The sequence below is a fragment of the Myotis lucifugus genome, unplaced genomic scaffold (assembly GCF_000147115.1).
Source record: "Myotis lucifugus unplaced genomic scaffold, Myoluc2.0 scaffold_155, whole genome shotgun sequence".
NCBI lineage: Eukaryota > Metazoa > Chordata > Mammalia > Chiroptera > Vespertilionidae > Myotis > Myotis lucifugus.
In genome coordinates, this window is record NW_005871203.1 from 3,145,499 (window position 1) to 3,163,398 (window position 17,900).

The following is a 17,900-nucleotide window of genomic DNA, read 5'->3' on the forward strand; positions in this document are numbered from 1 at the left end:
GGCGCGGGCGAGTCATGGCCCCAATTGGTTTGGGGAAGGAGGGAAGAGCGGCGGCGCTGGGCGCGACTTGGTGCGTTTCAGGCCGGACACACTGTGCGCGGAGCAGACGTGTCCTGGGCCCGGCCCGGCCGTGGAAAGAAGGGAAGGAGAATCAAATAAAAAAAAAAATGGAGTTGGTACGCTAAGTGCCCAGTGAAGCCAAATGACACGTCATTTTTACAGTATGACCTTTTTTCCCCCTTCCAGACATGCAGGCTTTTTAAAAAGCAAAGAAGAGAATTAATTGTAGCAGCTGCCCTCACCCCCCCCCACCCCCAGCAGCATCGCCTCCCCCCAATAAACCATTAACACACATATTTTCCTGTTAGTCCTCCACATTGAGAGTACTTTGTGGAAAAGGGGGGGCAATTCACAAATCAGAACTGGAAAATGACATTTGTCTGTAAATGGCTTCTGGGTCTGGAAATGGCGTTTTTTGTCCTTTTCAAGGGGGGAGGGGGTCGAGTGCGCTTTAAGGAAACCCTTTTTCCAGGTGGAGGAGATGAAAAGACGTTAATTAGTTGTTTGTCAAGTGACATTTGGTTGTTTGGTTCTGGGTTTTCTCTCTTGATTGCGGTTTTTACTTCGGCCAAAAAGGGGGGTGGAATTTGAGATGACCTTTCCTCCTTTTTTCTTAAAGGTGCTGCTTTGGGGAGGGAGGGGGGGAGAAGTTAAAATAAAACAAAAAAAGCATTTAAAAAAAGTGGTGAAATGACCAGAAGAATTACACAAGCATTAATTAGTATGGAAGTTTTCCACTTCCTCGGTAATTTGGTTATCTGAATGGTGAATTTGGTAGGTTAAGACCTAGTTCATGGTCACACTTCAACAAAACAGCTTAGTTATAAAGAATAAAGTGTAAAGGCTGCTTTTCTTTGTGGTGTTTGCTTTGCTTGTTTGGATGGGTTATGTCTTTGTTCTCCTGAGTCCAGGTTTATATAAAGCAGAAAATTATTAAGTGTAAATAAGTCTTTTTGGTGTTTGTGCATTTGCAATTTCAGTAATTAAATGATACATATGTTGAGGTCTTATTTAAAACTTGTAAAGGCAGAATTATACTATGTGAAGAATAATATGCATAAACTTGATTTCAAAGTATAAGCCTGGAAAAGTCTAGAATCTTTTCCTTGGACGCTATCTCGTTACCTGAATTTGAAACAAGTATGCTAATGGTACCTTAAATTTCTAACACCTTTGTGCAATAATCACAAAGTCTCCCCTTAATTTGAGACTGTTACTTTTGAACACACCTTGCATCACTGGGCTCACCTTCCCCAGATGTCCTATATGGCTACATTTTATCACAATTTATTGATAGCCTCTGGCACAGGTGTCTGCAGCCCTAACCAGTGCAAAACATTTTGCATTTTTAAGGTGATTCTCACCAAATATCCCCCCCTCCCAAAAAAAGAGGAAACAATGATGTCCGGAGTCCTCTTTTTAATCCATCTTAATTTAATAGTGAATTACGTACCACAAAAAAACTTTTTCAGCCCAATTCTCTTATTTCATATACGTGGAAACTGAGGCACAGATCTGTTTCGTGCCTCTAAAAGCAGTATTACAAATCCTAACACCTCTGAAATAAGAATATTGGAGATTCTTGAGTAATTTTATGCTTTCTCTTCATGGAATCTCCTAATAATGCCTTTAATATTTTAATGTATGAGAGTGAGACTCATTAAGATAGTGTTTGCTTTGAAATCAATGTTTCTTTAGAAACATTTTAACTTTCCCAGGTACTGATTACAGCCTTGTGAAAAGGCAGGAGAAGGAGGACTGCTTTACTCTCTGGGAAGTAAAACAAAACAATTAAGAAAAGTAAGGGGGAGGGGGGGTAAAGAAAAAAACCCCAACCAGGTTTGTGTGAGAGAAGGGTAAAAAACGGCTCACACAGAATTATTTGTGGGACAGTGTGTATTTACAAAAGAGAAAATGAAAAAAAAAAAATAGCAGCCCTCCTTCTAGCCTGGAAATGTGGTTTTTCACTATTCTTATAAAGGTAAGGTCATTTTAACTGGCGATATGTCACCCTTCTTACTTTTAGCTGGGAAGGGCTTGACATCTTTGAAAACGCAGTGGTTTCTAGGTATATTTTTCTTTACGATTAAAGTTTTTAACTCTTATTAGAGTTGCTGCATGTTAATGTGGTTCTCAAACACTATATTTGGTATTAAAATGTGTTTTTCCAGAAGATAAAATTGGTGGTCTTCTACCACTCCCCCCTCCCGTATAACATGGTTGCTGAATCCAGAGAGAAGGGGGGGGGTGTTGGGTAAAATGCCAGGCTGCGGTTTGAGGCACTGAATTTTCAGTAGCCTGGGGGGGGGGGGGTGCCCGCCCGGAGAGCATCTGCTTTGGGACAGTGCTTGGGAGGCAAGTGCTGCGTCAGACTGCAGTGTCGGCACTGGTGGTGGGTCCTGGGTATTTAACCATGAAGCATCTGACAAACAATGAATTATATGGCTCTACACATTCATGTGTGCAATTTACCTGAATTCTCAGTTTCAAGGATTCAGTTTCACAGTTTGAACTTCAATTTTCTCGCACCCCCTCCCCAAAATGACAAAATTGCATCACTTTCTCCTCCCCCTTTGCTTCCCCACCCCACAAATTTTAAAACAGCCCAAACCTTTAATTCTTGTTTGTTATTCTAATGGTGAAATACTGCAGGGACACAAAGTTGGACATTTATTATATTTTTGATGCGTCAAAATGTCTATGAAAATTGCACGTCTTTATTTTGTTTGTTTGTTTCTGTGTCGCTTCTGCGGGAAAGCAGCAGTCCTCTCACTGCCCAGTGTGTAACATGCCTCCTTCATAACCTGAGACTCACTTTCCTTTTCTAGGTGCGGGAGAGTCTGGTAAAAGCACCATTGTCAAGCAAATGAGGATTCTGCATGTTAATGGGTTTAATGGAGAGTAAGTGTCTAAGCCGCACCAGGGACAGGGACACACTGGATACTAACCTTGAGGAAGTTTAGGTAGCTTGGGAGACTGGGCAGCCAATTTTCACTTAATTTTTTCAGCCTGCATATTAGAAAATCCCGGGGAGAGCTCTTTTAGGGGTTTCCCCCTCCCTCCTTTTAATATTTGTTGCAGCAACAAATCATAATAGTAGTAGCAGTAAGCACCAGTGTCATGTGAAGAAAACACCTCCCCTTCCCCAGGAAAGATGCCTGGCTGGCCCCGGGACAGGTCTGCCGCAGGCTTTGGTGCAGTGGGTCCCCAACATGGCTGACACGGGCTGCGGCCACCCCTTGGTCAGGTGACACCCACCACTGCAGAGCACCCCCCCCCCCCCCCCGCAGAATTCACCGCAATGCACCAAGGGAGGGTGGTGTTTTAACTATTAAAGAAACATTGTTTCAATAATATTCTCTCACAAAACAAAGTTAGAAGAGGCAGCCCTTGTTAATAATTACTCATCCCCCCCACCCTTGGAATTAATGTTATGGGCAAATCATCGTTTTCCTCTTTAAAAATCAATAGTTGTGCCTGAAGGGACGTAGAGGGGATATTTAAATGATGGGAAGGCTAGGAGTTAGGTACTTCTGGCTGGATCAAGGGGCACTTTTGCCTTTGAAACGTCCTTTTAGGCATCGTGGTCTAAGGCAACGTGACGGAACCGCGATGTGAATAAAGATGAAAAGAAAACGCATGTGCTAGGGATGGAAAAAAATACGGGTCTTGCCTGCCGGGCGGGGCGCAGACGGAGGGGAGCGAGCCTCCGGCTAGTCAGGGAGTTGCTCCCCTCGGACCCCAACTAAGCTGACCGGCCTGTTTTCCTGGTGTGAGGGCACTGGGTCACCATTACTAGCTGGTTAGCAGTTCCAGCCCCTCTAACCCAGGTGAAAGTTGACCCCTCCGTTGCATTCCCTTTAGTTTCGGAAGGGGGACCACCAAGTCATGGGGGCACAGTTTAATTTAGTTATACACGCAAAAGCAAGCAGACCCCATAAACTCCAGTAAAAAAGCCCTACTGTCCCCCGAGTACCAGGGAAACAATTTTATCACCTTTCAGAGGTTAAACTGCACCGAAGGCAGCTCTTTATGGAAAATTCTAGAATTTCTTAAATCAAGCGGTCGGGGTGGGGGTAAGAAAAGGATGACATCATGCAAATGGATGTTTCAGTTGAGGTGCTTTTTAGGCTTCCCCTGAGTTCGGAGGGATGGGCTGTTTCACCAACTTTATGGCCGACTCCCAGTGAGTCGTCAATACGCCCATACATGCTGTTAATTACACAGCTGCCTTCTCTCACAGAAGCCAGTTCTGAAATTCTTAATTCCTTACACACCTTTCAGTAAAGTCCTGCCCCCAGAGATGGCCCCCGGTCAATAAACAAACTGGAGACAGACTTCCAGTTACATGAATTTGTCATTTAAAGGAAAACCTGGCATAATCCCCCCCTCCCCGGAACTTAAGGGGGAGCGTTTCAGGAGGCAGGTTACCCGAAACAGACCCGCCTGCGGACCCTCGAAATAAATATTTTGTTTGAAACGACGTGGCTCCTGTTTTTAAAGGGATGCAGCAGCCACTGTTTACCTTAGTTCTGTCCGATGGAAGATAGGACATCCTGAGAATAATTTAAAGTTTTATAATTCTAATTGCCCTCTTTATTTATTTTTAATTTTTAGAGAAAGGATTTTCCTCCCTCAGTGAGCCAGTCTGTAATGCAGTCCAGGCATTTAAACCAGAACTTCTCTCTTTTCTTTTTTTAAAAAGAGGAAGTGAGTTCCCAGTTTGCCTGCTTTGTAGAGGAAGCCATAGGTAATGCTCAAGGATGTTAAATTTAGCCTGCGAAAGTGACATACAGGGAATTCTTAGTGTGAGTCTGGAAGCCTTATTTTTATCTCGTCCAAGGAGCCTCTTTTTTCCCTTTTCCTTGCTGGGGTATTGCAACAAAGACGGTTTCCCTCGTAGCCAGGGATTCCCTAGGAATCTGGGCCGCCGGGTGCGGGTCTTGTCCCTCCTCCCGTGAGTAAATGTGCGCTTCCTGAGTGCTGGCTGAGCTATTCAACTTGCCTTCACTGTCGCAGACTGCGTGCTGGTTACCTGTGTAGAGTAGCTTGTAATTCTCATCTGACTTTCAGAACTAGAGGTCACAGTCAGATTTCCCTAACGCACAGCTAACTTCCTTACACCGAGTGCAGAAGCCGCCATCAGTGCCGGCCGAGCTAATCAGCTAATCGATGACAAACCCCCCGCTTAGCCAGGCTGCCCCTCAGACCTGCAGGGTGGGGTGCCCACCAGTCAGGAAGACTGCGTTTTGAAAGGTTGTTATTTGGTTTGGTTTTCGAAATCCATATATGGTCTTAATTGCTGACAATTTATGGGGAACAGTTATGCATAAATAAAAACATCATATAGGTAGTTTCTGGGCTGCAGGAAGGGAGGTCTTGCTGTTGCGGCAGATGTCACAGGCGGAAGTCACCCGTGTGCTGCCTCTGTTCAGGTACAACACTGAGGATGGAGGTCTGGGAGCTCGAGGACCTCGCAGGTACTGCTGTGTTCTCCAGAGACTGGAGATAAGTCACCGCTGGCTCCCTGGTGCATGTACCAGTAGGGAAAGCACAAGAAAATAATTAGCAGTCCCTTCTGTCCCGGCCAGAGTCTCCAGAGGGCTCGGCTATTCCTGCAGCCAAGGTGTGGAATTCTCCCTCCACGGCCCGCAGCCCAGGAGACCTTCCACGTTAGCCGAAAAGGCCACCTAGGCATTAAGGGGATGGCGGCCCTTTGCTGAGGAATGTAGAGAGGCTGGGTGGGGATTTTGTGAAATTGCAGTGCCTTGCAGATTAGGTGAGCTTTCAATCTCTCTTTAAAAGGGGCGGCGAAGAGGACCCGCAGGCTGCCAGGAGCAACAGCGAAGGGTAGGCACATTCAAAAACAGAAAAACTTTTAAACAAACAGACATGAAGATCATATTGGGAAACTGAGGGCAGAGTCCCGGGAAGAACGCAAAAATCATTCAGGGGCCATCATCCATCTTGATATACATTTGCAAACAACACATAAACAACTTCATCTCATGGCACGTGAAATGCAAAACAGTTCTGCTGTGGGTTTTCTGTTGGCCATCCTTAAAGTATAATTAGATCCAGCTGGGGGAGAGCTACAGCTTCCAGCCTTAGACCATCAGTTTAGGATTTGGGGAATTGCTGTTTTTCCTTATGGTTCTATCCTGTCCAGTCCCCCGCTCCTACCGCCCCCCCCCCCCCAGCTCTTCATTTGAATCTGCTACTTTTTAAAAAAAAACTACTAAATTCCGTCACCCAGTGGGTGGTCTGATTTTAAAATTTCGGACCTCTCTGAGAAAAATTTCCTCTTAAAATATGAGGTGCCACGCCCTCCTTAATTTGGGAAAAAGAAGTACTTGGCACGTGGGCTGAGGGGATAAGTCATTCAGTGATCTCGAAAAGCCTCTGGTCTTTGAACAGTTATCACTGTAATCCGAGGCCTGTATGTCAGCTAGTGGGCAGGACAGGAGAGGAGTGATGGCATCCATCTTTCCCCCCATTCATTATCCAGTTATTTTTTCTTCACTTCCTGCATCCCCACCACCATCACATGCCAGCACACACATGCATGCATGACAGGTAACCTGCTCCAGCTGTGCCTGCACATTCAGCATGCTGTCATCGGCAGCTTTCTCATGAGACCATGCAGGGCCATGGACTGAGTTAGGACATCTCAGAGAAGTGGCTGGGAGGGGCGGGGCAAAGGAGATGGGGGTCGGGACAAAGTGACTGACACATGTTTGTTCATCTGTTTCTTTTAGAATATTTTACCCCTAGATGATGGCTACGGTTTCTCTTCTTCCCCTTCCCCCGACTGTCCTATCACCCTTGCATGCTGGGATTACCCGTTTTAGGAACTTCTAATAAGAATACTATTCTGTTGTGGTGGGGAGGAGGGTGGGAGGGGTGGGGGGTGGGGGGAGGGGGGACTACACCTAACTAAAGATAACTGAGGGGAGGGGAAAAAAAACACAAAAAAATTGAAAAATTCAAAACACACAAAAAAATTGAAAAATACCAAAAATCACAAAAACAACAAAAATGGAATGAAATTCTTAATTGTTCAAAATGTAGTGTGACATCCAAAGTAGACATTTACTCCTTAATTGTTCAAAATGTAGTGTGACATCCAAAGTAGACATTCACTCCTTAATTGTTGAAAATGTAGTGTGACATCCAAATAGACATTGACTCCTTAATTGTTAAAAATGTAGTGTGACATCCAAATAGGCATCTATGTAACAAGTGACTGCTGTCAGTTTACTGTACCAAAAGTTGGCATTTGAGAAGTAGTGACAAGTCCTTACTGAACAACTGTGTGCTAGATGCTGGCCTAACCCTGCCCTCTAACCCTTGCCTGCTCTTCTCTGTGACTGTTCTGCAGTAAATACAATATTAACATAAGTGATAAATAAAACTTCTCTGCATGTCTCCGCAGTCCCTGTCTGTCTTCTGTCTCTCTTCTTTGTCTGTCTGTCCCCATAAAAGCACAAAGATGGAGAACCCCCACCACTGAGGCCCGGGGAGGAGGGGGGGAGCCCTTAGGATCTGAGCCAAGCCCTCTGCTCCTCCATGGGGGCGGGGAGCAACCATGCCCCCGTCCTTCCAGCCCCCGTGTTTGGGTGTCACATGGAAAGGAGACACCTGAGGAGTTTTACTCCGAGTCTTGCCATCGAGCTCAGTTCATTAAGCAGTAGTAAGGGTGACGACGGAGCCTGCCAGCCCCCAGTGTAATATCTCCGTCTACATAGTAATTGCTCGGATGGCAGCCTTTGATGTTGGAGCGTTACCCGAATTAGGTTTCGGATTCCTATTTTAGCGGCCTTATACTGATATACTCCCACATCCACTCACATACGCAGAAGACTGAACACGTTCTCAAAATATCCGTATTTTCAGGCGGGAACTTTCCCAATTATCATACCACTCCTTAACCCGGAAATGGAGCTGAGTGAGCCTGGCCCTGGAGACCGTGCTCTCCGGCTCCGGGCACCGGCACTTAGTCCCCCGACAGCTCGTTTTCATTAACACGAAAGGAGGGGTCCTGGCGCTCGTTGCCATGGAGATGGGGCCTGTTTCTAATGGACAGAAGTGAACTTGTCCTGTGGGGTCTTAGGTGAACTTGAACCCCTAAATAAGCCGGGGGGCGGGGGTGTCAAACACGTCCTGTTAAAGCGCTGACGTCTGCATACCGTACCCCGAGTCTGGACATCCTGGTTGCAGGAAGGAGCTTCAAGTTGCACAAACACACACAGAGGGCTCAGTACTCCCAGTCCCCTCCGTGCAGGGTGGGGCCAGCGGCCCGGGCCCCCTCCCCGCGTCACAGCCCCCAGAGGCCCCCAGAGTGCAGCTCTGGCTCACGGCCCCGCCCCACCCCCAGGTCCCCGCCCCCCAGGCCGCCGCAGCGCGCAGCCCCGCCCTGTGAAGGCCAGCTGAACAGGAAGCGGGTGATTCTGGGGAGGGGGCACCATGAGCTCATTCAAGATGAGCTCATTCAAGATGAGGGTCCATCCCTCACATGCAAATGACCAGGGGATATAACACGACAGAAAAGACCATGTTCTTGGGGGCAGGCTGTTGGCCGATGAGCACACGGCCCCCTCAGCTCCCTGCCCCAGGCCCCTCCCTCCCACACTAACTGGCGGACTGGCTGCTATTAACCCCTTTGCGTTTCCTCTATTCGTGTTCTGTCCTCTCCTCCTGAGGGGTCACCACCTCCATCCCCTGACTCTGGGCGAGGCAACCAGGTGAAGGCTTCAAAGATAGGACATCTCAAGAGATTCTTTTAAAAGTTACAGCAGGAGAAATAAGCTCTGTCCCTTCTGCGGGACTCCTCCTCAGCCATGTCCCTGGGTCTAATACACAGGTGTGTTTGGTTCCAAACCCGCCCCCCAAGCCCAGAGGCAGGGTGGGGGCAATGGACCTGGCACGGTTTATGCCCCAAGCCAGGGGTCCTTTCCCCTAAAAGCACGCGGGCCCAGCCTCCAGTGAAGGGCAGTTTTGGAAAGATAGCATTTTAATTGACCTAATGGGGTGCAGGCTATGCAGGGGGGTTGGGGGAGGGTACCCAGAAGCCCAGGGGCGTGGCCTTTACCAGGGAGGGAGGACGGGATCATGCCACACATTGATTTCCCTCCCGTAGCTGTGCCCCGCCCCGCAGTGCTTCGCCCCGCCCCTTGGGGTGCACAGAGCTCCAGGTGACAGGCTCACCTGTGGCAGAGCCACACCTGTGTCCTGAGGAACACATCTCCGTGATTCTTAGGGAAGAGTTAATTCCATAAGGCCATTATGTAGGTCCAAATTAAAATCAAGAGTGTAAAGCAACAAGGCTTCTAACTTCTGTCCCACCCCACCCCCCACCCCCCAGTGCAAAAGTCCCGGGTCATAGAAGACTTCTGGGGCAGTCTCCATCCTGTCCACATCAGAGGCTCAGCACTAGCAACCAATCATTGCTGCTGGCTGCAGTGACAGACACAATGACTATTTAAATAAGTAAACAATCAAGCAAACAAGTCAACGACCAGGGCTGCAAAAGCCCTGAGGTGGGAATAACGGGCCACCTCTGTTCAGCCACTGCCAGTGGGAGGAAGCCCCAAGTGGAACCATGAAACTTTCTCCCTGGCCACACAATGCCCCGCCCCCGCCCCTCCCCCGCCCCCCGCCCCCCAAGCAGAGATGCTAACACTGAGGCCGTGCTAGTGTGTGGTGGGGGCTTGGAGCAAACAGGACCACATGTGAGGGGAGTAATGGACAGGGTACAACCTCTGGTACAGTAGGCCTTGGTCACTACCTAGATGCCAATTTGCTGATGGAGCCCCCTCGGGCATGGCCTCCAGACAGCTGGGAGGTGGTCGTTTGAGACCCCCTTTATTCGGGACCCTCCGCCACTCCTTCAAGAACAGAATACTATCCTTAGTGGAATGTCTTGACTAAAACGGCCCTGTTAGGCAACATGATGCCATATGATTTTTTTTTCCTTTTCAATCCCACTGTAGTGAGAAGGCCACCAAAGTGCAGGACATCAAAAACAACCTGAAGGAGGCCATTGAAGTATGTGCTCGGTTCTTTCTCGTTCTGTTAGCCCCCCTGTCAGACAGAACTGCCCCTGACCGCCTGCTAAATCCCTTTCAGACCATTGTGGCCGCCATGAGCAACCTGGTGCCGCCCGTGGAGCTGGCCAACCCCGAGAACCAGTTCCGCGTGGACTACATTCTGAGTGTGATGAACGTGCCCGACTTTGATTTCCCTCCCGTAAGCGTTGCCCCGCCCCGCAGCGCTCCGCGCCTCCCCTTGGGGTCCACAGAGCTCCAGGTGACACGGCTCACCTGTGGCAGAGCCACACCTTGTCCCCCCCAACACATCAGTGATTCTTAGGGAAGTTAATTCCATAAGGATCCTTAATATTTAAAAACAAAACAGTTGCCCTCGCCGGTTTGCTCAGTGGATAGAGCGTCGGCCTGCGGACTGAAAGTCCGGGTTCATTCCAGTCAAGGGCACACAAGCCCGGGTTGCAGGCTTGATCCCCTGTAGGGGGCGTGCAGGAGGCAGCCGATCAATGATTTTCTCTCATTATTGATGTTTCTATCTCTCTCCCTTCCTCTCTGAAGTCCATAAAAATATATGAAAAAATAAATAAAAACAAAAAACCACTAAGAATCACTAGGGCATGGCTCAAGATGAATGAGCAAAATTCTGTCACCCCTTGTAAATCTGGGCTCTCCCACCCCCACAAGTGCCCGTCACACCAAAAATCCAGGAGAGAAAAGGCCATGAGTGTGTCACCCTGAATCCCTCGCACCCTAGAGCTCTGCCGGGCCCCTGGGTGCAGGCCCCGCCTCTGACGGCCTCTCTTGTGCCCCCTGCAGGAATTCTACGAGCACGCCAAGGCTCTGTGGGAGGACGAGGGCGTCCGAGCCTGCTATGAGCGCTCCAACGAGTACCAGCTGATTGACTGTGCCCAGTAGTAAGTGACCTCGCCACCTCAGCACGACATGGGCACACACTGAGGGAGTGGTCAGTCCATACCAGGTCGCTTGTCAATGAGCCCTGCTGGTGGTGGCCGGCCAGCTGCCCCCACCTGCACGCAGAGTGCTTCTCATTCACTGGCTTTCAAAGCCCTTAATTGCACTTTTTAGTGCAGTGACATTATTTTATATAAATAATTAATGCCTGTTAAAATGATCATTATTAGCAATAAGGCGACATTTATAATTAATTAGCTTAAAGTCATTAATTGGCTTGATCTCCAGGCATTAGGTAGACAGGGCAGCTCTCACACTTTGGATAATGTAAAAATATTTTACTTTATTGCTATAATTTAAAAACATGACAAAATGATGCCGCCGCCCACCTTCCACCCTCCCCCTTTCTCCCCCTCCTTGGTAGCTGATAATTGCTTTGCTATTGCAAAGGGTTTAATAGACAAGCAAGTTTGTATATTTTCACAACGGACAGAAAAACAGTCCCATCTTGGCCAGTCCCTGCGACCCCCACCCCTTCTTCAACAAAGCCCCTGAGTTTCTCAAAAGTTTGAACTAAAAGCTGGAAGTGCTAATTATAGTAACGAAAAACAAATGGAAATCCTGGCATTGTTTCTGGTTGTGCCCTGGGTCCAAGTCAGAGGACAGGTACAGGCCCGGAGCGCGCCCGCCAGGCGGGACAGCCCTTTCACAGCAGTCTAGGCTGCTTTGTTGTGTTTTTTTAATCTTCCACCATCTTAAAGTTTTTCTTTTTTTTTTCTTTTATTTAATTCTTTATTGTTGAAAGTTTTACATATGTCTCCTTTTCCCCCCCATTGACCTCTCCCCACCCACTCAAAGTTTTTCTTTTTTAATGCAACATTAAAGTACTCCTGCAATTTCAGAAGAAAGTGGCAACATCCCCAGTTTATGGAAAGTTTTAAGAAACTTGGGAAAAAGAGGACATAGCTTGTAAAATGTCTTCCCTGGAGGAGGACCCCGAAGCCCTGGTTAGCACTGACCAGTGAGCTTCTGCTCCACTGCCTTTATGTTAATTTAAAGTTGAGGTAGTGGTACCTTGCCCATTTCTTAAGCTGCCTATTTTTATTTGTTGAGCTGGGGTTTGGCCTGGCCCTGCTCCAGCTGTCTCTCTCACAAGATTTGGTGCTGCTGAGCTATTTATAGAACTGTGGTTCTGTTGCCATGGCAACACGCTGGAGGCCAGGGCGGCTGGGGAGCTATTTCTGGACTGGTGCTGTAATGTAAGACTGATTGGGCAAGTTAGTGTATCCTTCCAGCCAGACTAACTCTAACCTGGTAATAAGGAAGGGGGAAAACTTACAGAACTTCTTTAAATAGACTTTCCCCCCTTTGGACTTTCTTTTCTGATTAGCCACTTGCAGCACTTCCAACCACCCCCACCCGACTCCCCCCCCCCCCCAAAAAACACAAAACGCTGGGTTTAACTAAACGTTAATTAAATTAATCCAATCTTTCAGAAGTTATTTTTCCTAACGGTGTTTCTAGTTGAGCAACACAAAAGCAATAAGTTTAGCTGAGGAGAGAGTGACCACTAATGGGAGTCCCTGAGACCCCAGCCCCCTGTGCCTGCTCCCTGCCGTGTCAGGACCCATAACCCGGGTGGCCCTGAGGTTTTTTTAAAAACTACAAATTTCATATCTGGACTGTCCTGTTTCATGGACCAAACAGACCGGAAGGACACACTGTGCGTGTTTCCTGTTCAGTGTGGTCGGGGCACAAAGGGCCCCTGTGTGCCAATCCCTTTTGTTCTCTTTCATTATCGAGGTTCTTAAAAGGTAGGAGGAAGGGATACCCCTTCTGAGTAACTCAGACATTTCACTTTCATTCGCTTGTGGAGGAAACCCAAAGTGAGAGATGCGAAAGTATACAATTTTCAAATTACCCGCTGATTTAGTCAAAGCCAAACAATTTCACATTTAAAATGTTTTTACTTAGATATTATCAAAGGCACACTGTCTGCTAGGCCTGACTTCAGACTGCAGCTGTAGGCCAGGGGTCCTGGGAGCCCAGTCCTGGTTCCCAGATCTACTGGTCAGCAAATACATTTATCTTCAATTCCATTTGCCCTAACTGCTCTAAGGTATAAGCTTCAAGTCATCAATGTAACCAACACAAGCAGAATTCCCATTGATTTAACTGCGGGGTGATCATTTCCATTAGCTTGACCTGGTATGGAGGCGGGAACATTGGGCAAATTGGCATGACACTCAACACCCCTGTGTCCTCCTTTCCCTCCCAGCTTCCTGGACAAGATTGATGTCATCAAGCAGGACGACTATGTCCCCAGCGATCAGGTACACACGTTCTCAAGCTTTCAAGAGTTTTGCCCTAGATTGGCGATTTTTAACATTTCGGTTGGCTTTGGTGAGACCCATTGACCTTGGTTATGTTGTAGGACCTGCTTCGCTGCCGTGTCCTGACTTCTGGAATCTTTGAGACCAAGTTCCAGGTGGACAAAGTCAACTTCCAGTAAGTGAATGGGTTGTCTTTCTGATAAACTGAGATCATGGTGTCCTGCCCTTTAGAGTAACCAGGGGTCCTTTCTCTTCCAGCATGTTTGACGTGGGCGGCCAGCGTGACGAACGCCGCAAATGGATTCAATGCTTCAATGGTAGGGAAGCGTCTTCTCTCCTGTCTAAGGACTCTCTGCTTTTGTCATTGTGAAGGATCGTTTTGCTTCTGACACATAATTGCCTTGCTTTCTTGTGCTAAAGATGTGACTGCCATCATCTTCGTGGTGGCCAGCAGCAGCTACAACATGGTCATTCGGGAGGACAACCAGACCAACCGCCTGCAGGAGGCTCTGAACCTCTTCAAGAGCATCTGGAACAACAGGTTGGTGGAGCAACCCTCAGGTTCCCTCCCGGCCCCTTGCCCAGGAGGCCTGGACTAATGTCCAGCCCTTGCGTTAGAGCAGAATCTTGTCCAAGCCCTTGGGAAAGCATCTCAAGCCCCTGAAGGAGAGATGCTCTTCTACTGGGGCTTTAACCCTGCTTCCCTCTTTGTCAGATGGCTGCGCACCATCTCTGTGATTCTGTTCCTCAACAAGCAAGACCTGCTCGCTGAGAAAGTCCTTGCTGGAAAATCGAAAATTGAGGACTACTTTCCAGAATTTGCTCGCTACACTACTCCTGAGGATGGTACGTGACCCTCTGCAGTTCACTGGCATGTTCGTTTCTATATACAATCATGTATATGCTAACAAAATATTTGTATTCTTCCTAGCGACTCCTGAGCCTGGAGAGGACCCACGCGTGACCCGGGCCAAGTACTTCATCCGCGACGAGTTTCTGGTGAGTGGACTGTCTTTACTTCTCTCTTTGATTGCTTTTATTCTTAGGGATGGAAATTAACTGAATTCTACACGTGGGGATTAAACTATCCAGTACTTCCGTTTCATTTCATGGGTTGCCCTGTGAATTTTAGCTTTTGTGCCCCTTGACTTGGTTTTGTTTTAATTAATGTTAGTCAAGGATCCTTGGGGGAGCGGACGGGGGATGAGTTTGTGCAGAGGGGGTGCTAACCGAGTGTCCCTGTCTGTGCCACAGAGAATCAGCACTGCCAGTGGAGATGGGCGCCACTACTGCTACCCTCACTTCACCTGCGCTGTGGACACCGAGAACATCCGCCGTGTGTTCAACGACTGCCGCGACATCATCCAGCGCATGCACCTCCGTCAGTATGAGCTGCTCTAAGAAGGGAACCCCCAAATTTAATTAAAGCCTTAAGCACAATTAATTAAAAATGAAATGTACACGCAGTTAATCACCCACCATAGGGCATGATTAACAAAGCAACCTTTCCTCTCCCCCTTGAGTGATTTTGCGAAACCCCCTTTTCCCTTTCAGCTTGCTTAAATATTCCAAATTTAGAAAGCTTAAGGCGGCCTTCAGATAAAGAAAAAGAAAAAAAAGGCCAAAATGGTTCCCTCTCTCTTTAAGTAACTAAAATTAACAGCAGCAAACAGAAATAAAAGAAATAAATGAATTAAATGAATTAAATATTGTCTTGTGCAGCATTAAAAAATCAATAAAAATTTAAAAATAGCAGTTCGGGACTCCTTTGACTTATTTGCGGTTTCGAGCGAACGCCGTTGTTCATGGCGGTGGTGGTGATGAAAAGCTGGGAGGCCCCACATTGAGGTGACAAGGCCCCAGGGTTATAAGTGGGTATAAAATTTTGCCACTTTCTTAACCTAATCTTTGGGTTTCTGAAGGCAGTTTGCAGAAAATACAAAACATCCACCCCATCCTCCTCCCAAACCCATGCCCCATAAAAAACCATTAGGCCCATCAATAATGCTACACTTTGATCTTTGCTGCCCTATCCGAAGGTTCTACTAACTTACACTTCAGTGTATCTGTTGACCCAGAATCTCCCCAAAACAGGTGGTACCAAGAGCTATCAAATAAGTAGATTTGGTATTAAATCAACTAGCTAGCCATTGGGGAAAATTTTAAGCTGGATCTCTACCTCATTCCATACACAAATGAATCATGTTTGTTACATGTTTAAATAGAAAAAGATACTTTAAAATGGCTATTTTTACAATTAAAATATTGGTTTCTAGATTATAACTCTAAACATCACCTAAGATCCAAAAGCCCTAAGTGGGGGAGGGAAGAGGGGGAGGGAGGAGCCTACAAAAATTAAAATCACATAATAAAATATGAATGGGGGTGGAGACTGGATAAAAATCCGTAACAAAGGGTTAATTTCCCTAATAAGCAAAAAGCTCTTAAGAATTAACAAGCAAATCCATCACAAAAATGGGCAAAGTATATGAACAAGCAATTTGCTTAAAAAAATATAAATAACATAGGGGTAAATACGGAACCTCAGTCATAAATGAAATGCAAATGAAACTTGCGCCATTGTTGGGAGGGGGTGGTTGTCCACACTCATGGGCCCCATGAAGCCACGGTGGGTTGGTGCTTGGACCTGAGGTCCACTTGGGTTCCCTAGTACTTCATCCCCAGGATCATCCCTTAAGCATGTGGTCACCCATTGCGTGACTTCCCAGGTGGGTGGGAGCCACAGCATCAAGCATTGCACCTGAGACTGCCCCCAGCGTCAACCATCAACTGTTAACACATTTCTGAAACTGGCCTAATGAAACATTAACCAAGTCGATTCTGCAATTCGGGCCAAAAATCCACTTCCTGTTTCCCAAATCAAATTAAACCCAACCAAATTAAATATCAAGCAAAATGAACCCCAAGGAGTGCACAAAAAGTACCAAATATACCATTTCCATAAACCTTCTCAAAGCTTCTTATGAAATATTCAGTCCACATAAAAATTGTGTGCTTGCTGTGTAGACTAAGGTATGAAACAACAAGCCAGACCTGCCCACAAATTCCCATAGTCCCACAAAGCACTCCAAATAAACACAACTAATTAAAACCCAGAGCCAGCTATCAAGTGTAAGCACGAGACCAGCCCACTCCACAAACACCCACCCAAGGAAAAGGCTGTGCCAACAGAAAACATAGGTTCAACACCAATCCTGTAGCTTCTCTTTCAAGATGGCCACCTGTCTATGTAGAAATTCCAGAACCTTCTCTGAATAGTCTACATAAAATTGCCACAGCACTAGCCACATATCCACCAAAATTAGAAAACAAAGTCCCAGGCCACAGAGCAGTTACACCAAGAAAATGATACCCCAAGACCCCCCTCATTGCTAGTCAAAACTGGCAGCAACTTTGTGAGAATTTATAGGAGGGAATAGAAATCACCTACTATGTGCCAATCTGCCCAATGAGATGGACTCACCATAACTGCCACTGTACCAATGAGTAAATGGAGGCCTAGAGAGGCCAGAGGCATGGCTAGTACGTGGGGAAAATGACCTTCAAATTCAGGTAGACAGACTACTTGACTACAACACTGTATAATGTTATTTTAGAATATACAGAAGAAAAGAGGAAAAGGTCTCCTGCTGCTCCTTCCAGGATGCCAGTGGTCAGGAGTCATGACCTGTGACCCCAAGGGGAACTCCTGCAGGGCCCCATGGGTTCCATATGCGGTGGTGGTGATGACCGGGTGGATGGATAGGTGGCAGAGGGGGGTGGGGTCCTCTTCCCTCAGTGCCCACCAGTTCAGAGGGTTGCCATGGGGCCACTCCAGTCACTCAGATGTGTAAGGGTCCCTTCCCTTCCTTATAGTCCATCCCTTCTCTTAAAACATTTTCATTGCCATGATCCTTTGATCTGGTACCAAACCTAACTTTTATAGGTAGGGCCACTTTAAAATTTAAATTCTAGGATCTTCAGAAAGTCAAATTATGAAGAATTACACCTAAATTTTTTATTACAAGGAACCACTAGTTTTAAAATTTTGAGCTGAATTTTATATCTCTTTTTAAATGCAAAACACACACACATGCATTTTAATTTAATTTAAAAATTTCCATCACCATTTATCCCCTCTACTCTAGAGGCCCAGTGCATGAAATTTGTGCACGGGAGGGGGGGTGTCCCTCAGCCCTGCCTGCACTCTCTCCAATCTGGGATCCCTCTCACAACCCAGGACCACTGCCTCCTAACCACTCACCTGCCTGCCTGCCTAATGCCCGCAACGGCCCTCCCCTGCTGGCCTGGTCGGCCCCAACGGCCCTCCCCTGCCGGCCTGATCTTGCCCCCAACGGCCCTTCCCTGCTGGCCTGGTCGCCCCCAACTGCCCTCCCCTGCCAGCCTGGTTGCCCCCAATGGCCCTCCCCTTCCAGCCTGGTCGCCCCCAACGGCCCTCCCCTGCCGGCCTGATCTTGCCCCCAGCGGCCCTTCCCTGCTGGCCTGGTCACCCCCAACTGCCCTCCCCTGCCAACCTGATTGCCCCTAG

At 47.4% G+C, this 17,900-nt stretch overlaps 1 protein-coding gene across 14 annotated transcripts in view; it reads left to right on the forward strand.

Moving 5' to 3' along the window:
- The window catches only part of GNAS (GNAS complex locus), a 45,402-nt gene extending 30,296 nt beyond the window's left edge, over nt 1–15,106 (forward strand). For 2 of the 14 annotated variants that reach the window (XM_023759431.1, XM_014461471.2), the window contains 12 exons: nt 2,889–2,961; nt 5,866–5,910; nt 10,053–10,107; nt 10,189–10,308; nt 10,923–11,020; nt 13,297–13,351; nt 13,453–13,526; nt 13,610–13,668; nt 13,772–13,892; nt 14,067–14,197; nt 14,283–14,350; nt 14,606–15,106. In XM_023759431.1, coding sequence (XP_023615199.1) covers nt 2,889–2,961; nt 5,866–5,910; nt 10,053–10,107; nt 10,189–10,308; nt 10,923–11,020; nt 13,297–13,351; nt 13,453–13,526; nt 13,610–13,668; nt 13,772–13,892; nt 14,067–14,197; nt 14,283–14,350; nt 14,606–14,752 — 1,046 coding nt within the window. In that variant the 3' untranslated portion in view covers nt 14,753–15,106. Of the gene's footprint in view, nt 1–158; nt 177–2,110; nt 2,129–2,888; nt 2,962–5,865; nt 5,911–9,156; nt 9,196–10,049; nt 10,108–10,188; nt 10,309–10,922; nt 11,021–13,296; nt 13,352–13,452; nt 13,527–13,609; nt 13,669–13,771; nt 13,893–14,066; nt 14,198–14,282; nt 14,351–14,605 lie in introns of those variants that run through there. The other 12 variants (XM_023759436.1, XM_006095446.3, XM_023759437.1 and 9 more) reach the window with 11 other exon arrangements.
- The last annotated feature ends 2,794 nt before the right edge of the window (nt 15,107–17,900 follow it).